Below are 15,158 nucleotides of genomic sequence, written 5' to 3' on the forward strand. Positions count from 1 at the left end.
CTCTCTCTCTCTCTCTCTCTCTCTCTCTCTCTCTCCTTGCTAGTTAAACCAGACTGGGTAACATCCTTTTTGTTGTTATTATCTTTGTCTAATTTCTTTCTTGGATATTCTCCCTTCAAGGCCACCCTACATAGTTGGTTTCTGGTATTAATACATTTATAGAGGATTGGGATACTAGTCATAGATAATATTTAGAGAAATATTTCTCTATTGTATCTATGCTTGAGTTACTTCTGATTCCCTTTAATTCCTTCTACTTTATTGAAGTTGAACATCCCTTCAAAGAAATGGCCTAGATGAAGGGAAAAGCTATGTGTCACATAAAAGAGATGGGAGGTGGGGCGGGGGGTAATGTCCAGACTCAAGCTTTATACCAGAAGATTTAAACTATAGCAGAGTTTTAGAGAACAGAGGAAACAGAAGATTGAATTAGGATCCATTTTAATATCTTTACAAGGAAGTAAAAAAATCCTTTTAAACTGGTGGGAGGATTATAGAGAGAGGGGCCAAGTAGAGGAGACAAGCATGTGGGAGGGAGAAGATAGAGGGAAAGCAGAGTGTTCTTTTTACTTCAAGAATTGCCTCAAAGGCTGCAAAGCAGATGTGCTCTAGTGGCTGGAGGGCTGAGGAATCCTGAGGCTGACAGAGGGGTATGTTGCATTAGTCTAATTACATGGCTGTAGGTGAGGACGTGAGCTTCAGATGTAGTAGGGTACCCTAGTACCATCCAACAAACAACACTTTGTTAAGAACAAAAAGAGAAATCTAGAAAACCTCCCTAGTGCTTCCTACTTGCTCTTTTCAACCATTGACTAAGACAATATTTTGGTAGCAGGATGAGTAAACTGATGGAGAATATGAAAAACCACATTTCTCTAATTACTATGCCATAATAGCAAAGCAAACGCATCACCTGTTTGGGATCTAGGTTTCCTTCTCTTTATTTTTTATCTCCTAGACATCTGTACCTGCTTTCAAATCTCATGGAAAATTTTTGTTAATCTCTAAGTCCTTCATGCCCAATCTGGGGGTTAAGCAAAACACTTATTCATCAGAAATAATGGACTTACTTAGGTTTTCAACAAAATATCTGATGTAACTTGGATGCTGGTCTTTAATCTGCCTTTAATCTGGTTTATTGTAGGACCCAAAGTCTTAGCTTCTTGTCATTCTAATGTGTGTGTTTTTTTTAAACTAGTAAGCCATGTACGTTGATACACAGGAACTTCTCTCTATTAATATTTAAGCTGTGGAGCTCTCCAAGGATACAGCAGGAAATGGAACACTTGAAAAAATAATCTTGGAGCAGAATTGTACTCTCAATTTTTCAAGTTTTTGGGAGATATTAAGCTATTCCTAAGTACTGAACTACCAAAACCTTTCAGATAAAGTGCAAGAAAATCTGCTGGATTTGATGTGAACGGACAGAAATAGGGCAGGTGAACTTTGAGAGAAACAAGTAATGTACTATTTCACCATATTTATAAAACTGGATGTAAGATGACAGTTACTGCAATATGGACATCACTTGTCATTAACCGAAAACATGAAAGCTCTGATAAAATGAAAACTATCAGAGAAATAGTTAAATTAATTCCTTGAATGCCCCTTGCCAGATTCTGAGTATGGACTCTCATTTTCCTCCTTCTCTTTTACGTAATATGGATGTTAAGGTTACACTGTAGGGGTCAGGCTCAGGGCACACTGACGTCAGTGCTCAGATTTTCCCTTAACATACTTCATTCTCTTGCCCCACACTGAACACTGGCTTTGCAGTCCATGAAATAGTATCAAAATAATAAGAGTTCAAAGGAGCCAGAATTAATCTAGGGCATTCTAACAAAATCACCAAAGCTATAACATGTAAAGGTAGGCTTTTAATCATGGATTCAGATTAAAGTTGGTCCAGAAATCTGGACTCGGTCACACAGTCCTGGAAGTCTGGACCTGAGGAATAGAATGCTTGGCTTTCAAAATGTACAGATTATAAGACAATAATACTCTCTGCCAAATGAATGAAAGCTCTCCAAATTATGCTACTGCTTTTAAGCTAAAAATAGACTGTGAAGAGTTTCAACATTCCTGATTTTGTTCAGCTGTCCAGATGCCTCTCAGTGATAGCCACAGTGAATGTGAAGCCTTAGTCCCACCACCTGCATCCCCACAGACCAGCATCTGCATTTATAGTCTGTGCCAGGTACCTTTCTTACTGGACTCTGGATTTTGTCTGGAGCTTTTGTTTGGGTGTTTTGTTCCTTACTTGGGCTGAGTGCCTCCCTTTAGGCTCTTCAGTCCATGTAAGGAACATCCAGCTTAATTTCCTTCTTTCTAGTACTAGCAGTTACCATTTTCGTTCTTTTTCTTCACACTAAGGCCATGTTGAGAGTCCACCATATTTCCACAAACCAACCATCTCACATCTAACACTGCTGGGTAGATTACTCTGCTCAAGACTCATTACTTGACAGCTGACTTTTGGAGCAGCTAGGCCATCCCTAATTCAGTGTGTGCTTCCTATCTCTTTCCTTACCATTAGAAATCCTCAGTTGCAGGTGAAGCTGCTTAAACTTTTAATAATGGGCTTCATTGCTAAGTAAAAAAGAAAACCTGGTGAACAATGAGTTTTGCTAACTTTTTATTGGTGTAGAAGATTCTGTGTGTTGGAAGGGTGGTTCCAGTTTGGGAATTGTATCCAACTTTAATGTAATCTGAGGTATCTTTTGGCTCTTTTCGGACAGCCCAAGGCTACACAGAGTAACCCTGTCTAAGAAAACAAACAAACAAAAAGATTGGCTTTTTGTTCAAGGGATGTTTGGGTCTCAGGTGTATAACTGAGCTACAGAGCAGTAGAGCTTACCGACTTTTTAGAAATCCCAGAAGTGACTAAGCTTATGGTTCAGATATGCAGCTAATCAGGCTGGCTAATAGCCACACCAAGCTATGGTATGAGTCAGGAGTCTGTGGCCAACAACAATAAAGCAAACACAGGTAGGTATGGATTTTGTCTGTGAGTAGATTTTCCGAAAGATTTCATGTTGCTAAATAATGATTTTCCCCTCATCCCTGTTTCCTTTTATAATCTGTAGTGTCCATGGGAGTTTGTGGGATAAAACCTAGCTGCCAGAGGGATAGAAAGTAGAATAAAAATATGAAGTCTAGTATTCATGTCAAGATAAGGTGCTAGATCAGAAAATGAAGACAGATTTGCCACTGAATTTCTGAATTTTTTATTCTCAGTTCTATCTCTGGATTAGCATTTTAGTTTTTGCTTGTGTGTGTGTGTGTGCACACGCGCGCATGTGTGTGTGTGTGCATGTGTGTGCATGTGTGTGTGTGTGCATGTGTGTGTGTGCATGTGTGTGTGTGTGTGTGCGTGTGTGCATGTGTGTGTGTGTGCGCACGTGTGTGTGTGTGCATGTGTGTGTGTGTGCATGTGTGTGTGTGTGTGCGTGTGTGTGTGTATGTGTGTGTGTGTGCATGTGTGTGTGTGCATGTGTGTGTGTGTGCATGTGTGTGTGTGTGCATGTGTGTGTGTGTGCATGTGTGTGTGTGTGTGTGTGTGTGTGTGTGTGTGTGTGTGTGTGAGACAGGCCATACTGTGTAGCCCATGTTGAACTTGAACTCATCATTGCCCTTCTTCAGCTCCCTGAGTACTGGGATTATAGGCGTGTACCATCAGGGCCTCCGTATCTGTATCTTATTTCTGTCCTACTAACTTCACTGGATCCAACGAAGACTTCACTGACATTCAGTCCCTCATGCAATTCAGGTTGAAACATATTGGAGAACAGAGACGGAATTATTAAATATCAAATGATTATTTAATATTAAGTGAAACCATAGTTAATAAAAAGGGCAACAAGTGACTAGACTAATTCAGGTTGTCAGGGGATACCGTCTAAGTTTTTGTGACCTGTCATCACAAATGACAGTGTTCACAACTGTACATGTTTAAGATAGAATACCATTGAATGGATCATGTTAGCCATGTCATGGATGATTGCCTAAGGTGTTAAATCCCTGTAACACACTTATTCAGTGTATAAGTTTTATTAAAAGGTGATTTAAGATGTGAATCATACAACTTCTTCAGGAAGTTTCTCTAATTGGGCTACATACCGTGTCCTGTGGACAATTCCATAGTTCTAAAGCTATGGCTCTGTCTCAGTACCTTCTGTCTGCTTAGACAGCTCCAGCCTGTCTTTCCGGCTCGGCTCAGGCTCACCACCTGGAGGCCTGAAGTAGCCACTGCTGAGGTGTGACTACAAAACCATGCCTGCTTGATCAGTGCAGCCTGAAAAAAATAAAAAAATTGAAGTTCAAGAAGAAGTTAATATCTTGTCTAAATAAAGTAGCTAATTCATTCTGTAAGCTATCTATATAACGTTTTTATAGGATAAGAAATGCCTATATTAAGTCTAGTGTAGTTTCCCTTTTGACTGTCGTACAATGCAATATATAGCTGTATGTTAAATTACCCCTATCCTCTATTATAAGACTTTGTGGATAGCACTTTCAGTGGCAATACGTGTGTTGGCCAGCACATTCTGCCCTTTAAGAACTATGTCTGTTTGTCTTTTATTCCTTATTTAGGATGGTGTCTGTCACAATGTAGGTGTCCCCGACTGTTTCCTAAATACTTAATTCAACTATTCAAACAGACTTGGAAATGATCAGGTTCTCCACATATTCTCCAAATTCCAGCATTTCACAAACCAATTGCTGAGGGCTTTATGGTGACATTTTAAAATCTATACAAGGATATGCATTCAGTGGAAATTAAGTCCCTGTGTCCCTGGTGTTGAGTATTAAAGACCAACCACATTAGTACTATTTTTTTTCCTGTGTTCCTTTATCACAGTGATGCACAGATTGATCAAGTTGATAAAATTTCCAATCAATTTTTGCAAAGTCTCACTGGGCGTATGATTTCACAACTAATGATTAAAATGTGTAGTACAAAAATGGAGGTGAAATACAGGACAAAAACAGCTCACAGAGCCCCACACAAGATCCATTTTGAGTTTGCACAGGAGAGAAATGCACTCTCTGGGAGCCACTGTGCTTCAGTGTATGGGAACAAGACACTCCTAAAAGGACAAAATCATATGCCCCCCACCCCCCAGCCCCATGACTAGAAAGTGAACCTCAGTTCTTTTCTTTCAGAAGTACCACACACTGAATATGGCTTCTCAAGTGATACTTCATGCCATCTACTGAAAGTGGCATCTCTCACATGCAGGGGCTTCAACCTTCTGAGCCAGCCTTTGTGATCCTCTGAAATTCTTGGTTCTTCATACCATGTGCACCTGGAGAGCAAGCACTAGCTAACACCCTACAAAAATCCTATTTACAATTCACTAAAGTGAGGAAATGCCAAGGGCTATTCATTTCTAGAGCTTGGGAGCCCTTTCTCTCCCAGTCCTCAGTAGAAGCACACGCATGTGAGCCCCGTGCCCCCAGCAGTGGCACTATGTTACACCAGTTTATTATGAAGACAGATAAATGACTACCATACTCCAGATTTTGCTGAAAATAACTTTTCACGTGTATAAAGGCACGCACTTAACCATTTCTCTCTCTTCCTTACCATATTTTAACTTAGTGGGTTGTAGGCAGTAAACACTAATTTGAATAAAAAGCATCAACACAACTCCGATGGTCTCAGATATTCCCCATTATATTTTGGTTTATTAATTCTACACTTATTCTATTGTAAATAAAAAATGCTTTCTCTTTCTGATCATTTCGTAATAGGGAAAATTTTAAGCTCCTCAGAGCTGACCCTATCTCAAAGACAGAACCCTGTTTCATGTAAGAGGGGCTTTTCCAAGTATTTAACTTTATGAGGCGGCATTGCATACAAAACCGACCCTCTTTGAACTCCTGGTGTTCTTCCATCCCCCACAGCCCTCCTCTGTTATGATGACCATATTTCCACTAAATTATGACAGAGATGGAGAAGTATGATGCGCCTTCCAATGCCTTGGCCTGTTCTGCCCTCTAGCCAAGCAGAACGGATCCTGGAAGACCTTGGACGGCAGGAAGGGGATAAGGTGTCCTATAATTACCGCGTGTCTAAGGACGTAGCCGGCCCTTCCCTTCCGCGTGCAAACGCCAGCGGCGGGCGGCATCGGAAATGAATTTCGGGCCCTCGCCCCCAAGGAGCTAGGGAGAACCAGGGAGGGCCTTGGCAGAGTGAAAAGGATGTTGGGGCCACTACCGCACTGAGCCCCTAGTCTCTGTCAAAGCTGATGAGCACCAATGCTGACCCTGGTGAGCAGAGCCTAGGGCGAACCATGGAGGCAGAGAAGGCTCAGAGGAAGGCAGCCTAGCCGCGCACTCGGCTTTGACGTCGCCGGGCTGCGGCTAGCAGCCTCGCGCTCTCAGCACGTAGCGCACAACGTGACCACACACAGCCTTCCTCCCCGGCACCCTAGCAGCCTGCGCTCCGCGTCCACCGCTTCTCCATCCTCCTCCTCCTCCCTCCTATCGCCTCCGCGGCGCGCAACCCCCAGCATCAATCCAGGGATCCCGGGCAACTGTAGGGCCCCGGGCACTCCTCCGCCCAGCTTGGGCATTTCTGCCGCAACTGCGGCCCGCAGGGCGGCCACGCAGCTCGGGTTCCCTCAGCAGGCGGCCGCTCCTCCGTTCCGCTCCGGATGCCAGCACTCCGTTAGCCCGGGTAGGGAAAGCCCTTCTGCGGCTCCCGGGTCTAAACTCCCGCCAGTCCTGACCGCCCCCACCCCCTCCACCTGGCGGGGGCGGCGCGGAAGCGAAGAGGACTCTCGATACGGGTGGGCACGCGTGGACAGTGTGCGGATCTGCTCTGCGCTCGGCATCCTTCCTCTCCTGCAAGTGGCGGTGCTCAGACTCTGCTTTCAGCACCCAGGATCAGTACTGCCGCCAGGAGCACCCTCTTCGCTGGCGGGCCGCTCAAGGCTGTTTGGGAGAGCCGTGGAGGTGGCGACAGCGGCTGAGGCTAGTGCCTGGCGAGCTCCAGACGGGCACTCCGCTCCCGCCTGGACCCTTTCGTCCTCCTCTCTCCTCCTCCGCTCTCTCCTCCCCACCCCCCGTTTCCCACTCCTCCTCTTCCTCCTCCTCCTCCTCTTCCTCTCCCCGCTCGGCGATGCGAGTCTGTGCCGTGTAACTGGATTGGCGTTGCAATGGCAACTGATGGAATGGGGGAAGGCAAGACAGCAGGGCTGGGGGCTCCGGACTGCGGGCGGACGAGCCGCTGCCGCCGCTTGACGCTCCTCTGGGGACCTTCGGGAGTTACTTTGTAAAGGCGAACCCAGTCGAGGGAGCCTCGCTTCGTGCCCCGGTCAGAGGCCACTTCCTGCTCCCTGGCTGTCCAGCGAGGTTCGCATCGCCTGGCGCCCCCGGGGCTCCTGCCCTCTCCCGCAGCTTGCTCGGAGCCCAGAGCTGCTTCCCCGAAGAACACTTGTCCTCGCAGCTCTGCTTCCCATCACCGCCCCCTGCTCCTCCCCGGCGTCTGCGATTTTCCCAGGCACCCGGTGTGAGTGCGGCTTGCGTGTGAGTGCGTGTATCAGGGTATTGTGTAGTGGGAGTGTGTTCGCGCGTGTGCTTGTGCGTGTGTGTGTGCGCGTGTGTGCGCGTGTGTGTGTCTGTGTGTGTGCCTGTGTGTGTATGTGCATGAGTGTGGGGTGTGTGGGGCTCCAGCGCTCCACTCGCGGCTGCAGCCAGGGAAGGACAGACGGACGGCGCTTCCTTCCATTGCTAACAGTTCCCGGGCCCCTCGACTCGGCCCGGGCACAAGTGGAGCGCGCCTGGCTGGCCGCTGGCCTCCGGAAGGTCCCACTGCGTCCCCCTTGGGCTGGATATGTTCATGTTCACGTGAAGATGGATTTAGTGTACGGTCTCGTGTGGCTGCTGACAGTCCTCCTGGAGGGGATCTCTGGTCAAGGAGTGTACGGTGAGTGGAAACGCGACGCTATCGTGACCTTGTGATTCCTAGGCAAGATAGGCTGCTGAGCTAAGATGCACGACTCGCGCCTTTCCGGGGCCCCTCCTGGCGTGGCATTTGATTTACACTTCATCACATTATTGGGAGCTGGAAGGAGGCAGCGAGCGCGCTGCGGATTGGGCTGCGAGCGGTTCCCCTGGCTCCTCGACTGGGGCTCTGAGTTGGGTCGGGCTAACAGTATTGAACTCAGAGGAATGAGTGGCTTTGCACTTGATTTATCCCCGCGGGGGCTTTTGCAGTCTTAGCTTTATTAAGGGTTTGGCGCGGTGTCACTGCCGTGGTTTCTCCTAAAGGAAAGCCTGGAATGTGACTCCCACAGCCCAGACCCTTTCACCTCCCCCTGCAGGTGCTCTCTTCAGTTCACCTTTTTATCATTAAAAAAAAAAAATCTTTTTCCCGTTTCTGTGAATGTCTACAGGACTTGATTTTCTGGCTCAGGAAGTGTGGTGACAGTTGAGTTGTATTCTGCACCAGCCGTTGCCATGAGCACTGACTTGGGGAGGGGAAATAGCAGGCAAGATTCTCAGTGCCAGACACAATTAAGGGACATGTTTGTGTGAATGGATGAGCAAATGCATGAATGAACTAAGGATGAAGTCCGCGTGTCTCTGCTCCGGGGCAGGACACCAGTTTTTGCAACCAGAACAAAATCTCAGTTCTTCAGAAAAGCCCAGATCCAAGAGGCTTGGGACCTAGGAAGGGTGAGCTTATTAATTGGAAGGCTTTTGAAGTACTCCCAAACAAATCCAGGTTCCTTTGCCTGTCAGCAGTTGGCACTCTTGTGTTTAGTCACTGAACTCTCTCTCCCTCTCTCTCTCTCTCTCTCTCTCTCTCTCTCTCTCTCTCTCTCTCTCTCTCTCTCTCTCTCTCTCTCTCTCTCCTTAGCTGAATATAGTGACTCGAAATATCCTTATCTTTTGGCACAAGTTGACAATGCCCTAAAAGAAAACGAACTTTTGTGTTCATAGGATATATTGCAAGGATAATGCGAAAAGGGAAGGTTTGCAAGATAGAGCATGCCAAGACTCTCCCATAACACACATCCTCATGCGCTTGTAAAATGTGTGGAAAACTCAGGCTGTTGCATTGCCTTAGACTCGGAGTGGGCTAGCCAGTTCAATAGCTGCCTGGATATCTGTGGAGGCGATTTCCCTTCAGTCTCTAGAACTGCCTGCAGAGTGGTTACTGGTAACAGGGGAACTGGAGTCCTGAAACTCTCTGGGAACCATGTAGTGTGCAGCTAGTGAATGAGTCCAGCAGATCTCACTGTGCCTTTTCTTTCTACTCGTGTCTTACATCCTGGGCAAAGAACGACATAGGTTCTTTGGGGGTGGGAGTAGGGTGGGGGGCGGGGCTGGCAGAAAGAGGCAATCCCCAGCTGAGAGCTTTGACTGCTTCTGCTGCCACTCCCTTTCCTGTCTTCTTCATTTCTGTTCTAGGCTTGAGGTAAAGCCCCTTTACTTTCTCTTACCTCTGAACATCTTCATATCCTTTTTTCTCCTCCGCTCCGTCTTTCCCAAATCAAAGCACCTGGCCTGGCTGCAGTAGAGCCCTCATAAAACATGGTAGGGAGTCTTGGTCTTGGTGAGCTTAAATACAGGAAAGAGATTCTCAATCTGATTACCTCAGAGCTCTTGGGGAGAGAGAGAGAGAGAGAGAGAGAGAGAGAGAGAGAGAGAGAGAGAGAGAGAGAGAGAGAGAGAGAGAGAGAGAGAGAGGAGCTGGGATTCTTCTTAGGGTCCAGCACTGTTGGAGAGAAGAACTGCACCTGAGTCCTCGTCATCTCCTGATCAAGTTTGTCTTTGTTTTTTAATTGGCCCTGATTTTCCAGCTGAAAGAGTTTTTGTTTTGTTTTAAAAAATACATGACGTGGAGAGACTGGGAGGAGGGTGGAATGTTGGAATTGTAAGGATTAGAGAGGAAAGATCCCATTTTTCTGACACTCTCAGTCCTTTGTCATGTCCCCTGTTGGTGAAAAGGTAAGTAGGAATCCATAATTTAAACAAGCCCTGTCAGTAAGAGAATGTCTCTCCATTATTCAGTGGGTCACTGTGATGAAGACAGTGACCTTTGTTTTATTTTAATATAGATGTGTCTGTTAGTCACTTACCTAGGAATGCAGTTGGCTTTGTATGAAAAATATTAATCAGCTTCCCTTGTGATGATAAATGTCACAGCTATTAGGTGGGTAAAAGAAAAACATTTAAATATTACCTTTTAGATCTATTTTATAGATCACAGGAAGTGGTCTTTCAACATGGAAACTCTAGCCATCAACCTAAACATCATCTTGGAACTTGTTAGAATTGCAGAATCAGGAGTAAGGCCTCTCTCAAAAATTCCTTTAGAGGGTAGGCAATTCCGGCACACCTTCTGGTGACTGCCATGAAGTTCACTAAAGCCGGAGAATACTAGTACAGACTAACACCTCATTGTCCTGACACTGTAAATCAAGACCTTTCTTCACGTTAAGTAATCTCATTTTTATGTTTAAATATTAATGAAAAAGGGAACAGTTTATGTTTAGTTAGTTGGGAAATAATTTTAAAGGAGAAAAGATTCTGTGTAATGCTACGAAATGTTTCGAACCTTTTAAACCAAGCTCTTCGAAAAAAGGTTGATTTTAGAATCATGACAACTTTAAACTTTTTAAAAAGTTTTAAAAGTAGGAACTTGACTAGTATGTAAGTGTGCAATCCTCTAACCTTTCTTTCCATTCATTAACCTGTACTCACCAGAAGTAAAGTCATCTCCAGTACACACAAAATATTATTTATTGGCATTGTGCTTTTAATAAACTGCTTTTAATAACAAGACGTTTCTGGCTAAAGTGGGGAATGCCTTTCCTCCCCCACTACCTGGTCTAAGAAACCCTGATCATAAAATTCAGATTTTAAGTTCTAGTAAATTGAGATATTTGTTTTAATGTATGGACTATCATGGTGATGAATACTGTCTTCTTGCTATATTCAATCATCTTGGCAGTATAACAGTCCAATTTAAAAGTTTTTCTTCCAAAAGTAGGACCTTCCTGATATCAGTCTTGACTATGTTGTTTTGTAAATTAATAGTCCAGTGTCTAACATTTGAATGTGGTGTAACATTTGGTTAAAAGAGACTTGTAAGGACCTGTGTGACCTCCACTGATGGTTCTGATGGAGTGCTAAGTGGGAATTATCTTCCATATTTATTTCATATTTTGAGTCTTACAGTAACATAAATTATTTGTGTACACTTACGAAAATGCATAAAGTTTATAAGAGAGTAACATAAGACAAGAATGTGAACTGTTTAGGAGTTTTAATGAGATAGTATTTTAATGAGATAATACCAATTTTGTCTTATTTGTATATCTTTTAATGATTAATGTTCTTTTTTTAAAAGATGTATTTATTTATTATGTATACAATGCTCTATCTGCATGTACAGAGGGCACCAGATCTCATTACAGATGGTTGTGAGCCACCATGTGGTTGCTGGGAATTGAACTCAGGACCTTTGGAAGAACAGTCAGTGCTCTTAACCTCTGAGCCATCTCTCCAGCCCCCATGATTAATGTTCTTAAGTAGCAAATTGTACCACCTTAAATTTTACAAACTCACTTACATAAAGCATTACCCCAAATACTGTTAGGAGTTCAGTTTTGTTTAAATTTTCCTTTTGTTCATATGGAATCAAATCCAAAAGGTTGTTAAGTGACCAGTGATCTGATTCCTCTTTTTCTGGTATTATTAATTTGGTGCAGTCACTGTATATTGTGCTTGGGTTGCTTATTAGATTCGGCAAGAAGGGTCAGAACGTGAACTCCAACAGTGTTAGGTGATTTCTGAAATACACTAAGCTGGGTGTTGTGAAGCATTTCCCCGCCAAATCATGTTTTGTGGATCATTATTAATAATGATCCAATACAAAGAATTGTATTTATATTTACTTGCCAAAAAAAAAAAAAAAAAGGAAAAGAATAGGCCCATTGGCACACACTGCATTTTTACTTGGAAATACCATTTCCTTAAATTCCATGAGAGTTAGTAAGCCTTATTATATTGCATTAACATAGGGAAATTCCCACTACAGATAAAAATTCATGCTAGGCCTAGACAGTTGTAGTAGAACTAATTCAATTACTCAGTGCCCTGCAACAGTTAAAGCACTGTCTGCTCAAACTTGCCAAGATTAAAAGCAGAACGCAGAATATGTTCATCAAACATGTGGACTTGACACATTAGCTATCTATATTAACTCATTTCAAGTTATATCAGCAAATCTCGCACAGTTTAAACCTGAGGCTGTAGGCCGTAGCTGAACAGAAATGACTTGGCAGAATTGAGGAAAGGGAGATAAGTGAGACAGGTAGGTTCTGGGAGAAAGTTCCAGCTGTCAGTGGGTTGAAGCTGATAAACACATTGATCCCAAAGGATAAAGCTGGAGTTGAAGGTTGGCCATTCGTTACACCCGGTCCCATGATGGTACCTGCTCACGGCAAAGTTAGTAAGGTATGCTGATTAGGATTCTGTCCAGAGTGGATACAGATACTGCCTGCCTTTGATTGAAACATTTTAGGATGGCCGCCAGTAGAAGAGGAGATTTCACCTAATGCTGTTAGAGGACTTAACATAAGACCACACTCCGTCCAATCAGTTCTGACCTTTCTTCCTAATCTTCATCCGTTGTCTGTAGACACTCAGATAAAATTCTCCAACAAGGCCAAAGAAAAGTATCTGGGGCACTCTGCTTACCGTGTAAACGCTTGGGGAATGTTGGAGATTATTTGGTGGTTATTGTTAGGCTATCTTGCATGTTTGGCAAACAGGCAGATTGCTTTACACAGTGTCATGTAGGTATGCTATATATATATATATATATATATATATATATATATACACACACATATATGTATATGTATATATGCCCTCCCTGGATGAGTCTCACAGTTGACTAAGATGTATTTTAGACTGAGCAGGTTCTACACCAAGGCCAAGGTGCCATCTTATAGTAGATAAGTTGATAATGGTGGCAGGGTTCAGACCACCGAGTGTCAGAAGGGAAGACATGGAAGTTAGGCAATTCTGGGAATCCATGACCAAAAAAAAAAAAAAAAAAAAAAAAAAAAAGAAAGAAAGAAAGAAAGAAAGAAAAATACTACGAACTCAGTTTTCATCATCATAATTTCTTTGCTTAATTTTTTTATTATGGTAAGGATTCTTTGTATTGCACAAGTTTTGTGTTGTCCTATAAACTACCTAAAAACTTTTGTGAGAAGCAAGATGAGTAAGTTTTTGGTAAGAGTGGGATTAGTCTTCTTCCTAAATGTATTTTTTTAATGTAATTTGGGCAAAGTTTATGGAGATGTAATTATGCCTGTTCCCTGTGGGTTCAGCTAGTGTCTGATTTAGAAAGTGGTGGGAAGTCTTGGGCTGCCCTCTGCATAGCAAGGTGATTCATCACCCACAAGCACTGGCCTGGCCCTCATCCCTCTGAAAAAGTACCATTAGAATGATGCTCAAGTATTGTAATCTCCAAAGGAAGCTGCAAGCAAGGACACATACAAGCTCTGTTCTGCAATTGACCTGCAGAACTGTGCTCTTCAGCAACTTAGGGTGTACTATTGGCATGGAGTAAAGCTGAGGGTTTTTCCTTATTGTTCCCATTGATTGGTATTTTGGAAGCATATTCAACATATTCTATTGGACACATTCCAAGCAAAGTTATGTGAACATCTTCACTCATTACAATTGCCATTAACTGAATGGTCTCACAAAATGAAATGTCATGCCTTTGCTTCAGTGACTGTCAACGTAAATATATCACTTAGAGTAAACTGAATAAATTATTACATTCATAGAAATCTGTACATTTTCATTTTCAAATCTAATTTAAAAACTTTTGTCTGTGTAAATTTATAAAATTGCTAGAAGAGACTATATAGGACACATTATGTCAGGTAGCTAGATATGCTAGGCCATTGGTGAAATTAATTTTTTCCACTTTATGCCTATTCATTGGGTAGAGATTTTTGATAAAATTTACTAAAACTTTTCATGCTTCATTAGCATTTCTTTGGGATTTTTATTCTAGTTTAATTCCATTTTCTCTTGTACTGTTGTACTGACCCTTGTACTGATCGTGTGTAAACTTTTGAATATTGCTTTTTTTCTACTTTTCCAACACAGGGAGCCATGTCTTAACTTAGTTTTAAAACATTTAATTTTCTTTCTCATTGATGTCACTTATTCACGGTTACTTATATTTTACTGTACAGACCATATATTCTCCAGGAGTTATCAATCACAGAATATAATTTCAACTGCTAGAAACATACTTTTTGCTATCATATGTTTACTTTTGACATTTAAATAGATGCTATGGTAGAATGAAATGTTTTAAAATTTTTCATATAATGTATTCTTCCTATCTGTGGTTGTCCCACCTCTACAGTTTTGATCAAAGAATTAAATATTTCTTGCTGCTAATGATCAAATCTATAATAAGGAATGATGTTTGCCAAGGGGGTCACACTAATGGCATGTTAACTTTTCATCAAAGAGAAAGCTTATTAACTTTATCTTTGTAAACAGAACTAGGGATGCACAAGTATTTGAGGGATTTGGGGGAAGATGAAGTGTGTGTATGTGAAGAAAGATGTGATTGTTTCTCCCTAGGTTCTGCAGAGATTTGACAGCTTATAGGCAGCTGATATCTGAAATAAATAAGTAGGAAACAAAGGGTGTAAGAAAAATGTATCCGGACTTTAAAACCATTTTTTTTTTAAATTCTGAAGTAACTAGAGTTTTGCTCAGGTGTATCAGAGAAGGTGAAAGAGAAAAATGCCTATTGTTTGGCTGAAAGACAGGTTCAGGGAATTAATTAATTAATTGGTTGCCTGAAAAGAAGGGTGGGCAAAGAAGTGAATTGGTGGTTTCTCAGGAGTTTCTTGTTATTCTAATGATTAATTGTGTGATTTGGGGCATCAGGGAAGGAAGGCTGATCACATGCACCAGCACCTTCCCTCTGTTACATCTGACTGTACTTGTGAATGGTGTCCATGCTGTATCCTGGGTAGATGTCAGAAGGACGGAGCTACGATGTGCATTCTAAGAAGCACAGACGTTGCTTCAAGAAGGTGCTACATAACTAAACCGGTGGACTAGAAACCCTATAGATATTTAGGATA

At 42.8% G+C, this 15,158-nt stretch overlaps 1 protein-coding gene across 2 annotated transcripts in view; it reads left to right on the top strand.

Annotated features, from left to right (window-relative positions):
- Positions 1-6,411: 6,411 nt before the first annotated feature.
- MDGA2 (MAM domain containing glycosylphosphatidylinositol anchor 2) overlaps positions 6,412-15,158 on the top strand; it is a 771,250-nt gene continuing 762,503 nt past the window's right edge. Inside the window, exon 1 of one of the 2 annotated variants that reach the window (XM_084793705.1) lies at positions 6,412-7,936. In XM_084793705.1, the coding sequence (XP_084649831.1) occupies positions 7,651-7,936 (286 nt within the window). In that variant the 5' untranslated portion in view covers positions 6,412-7,650. The remainder of the gene's footprint in view (positions 7,937-15,158) is intronic. The other variant, XM_084793706.1, reaches the window with a different exon arrangement.

The sequence above is a fragment of the Acomys minous genome (assembly GCF_964271855.1).
Source record: "Acomys minous genome assembly, chromosome: 8".
In the NCBI taxonomy this organism is placed as follows: domain Eukaryota; kingdom Metazoa; phylum Chordata; class Mammalia; order Rodentia; family Muridae; genus Acomys; species Acomys minous.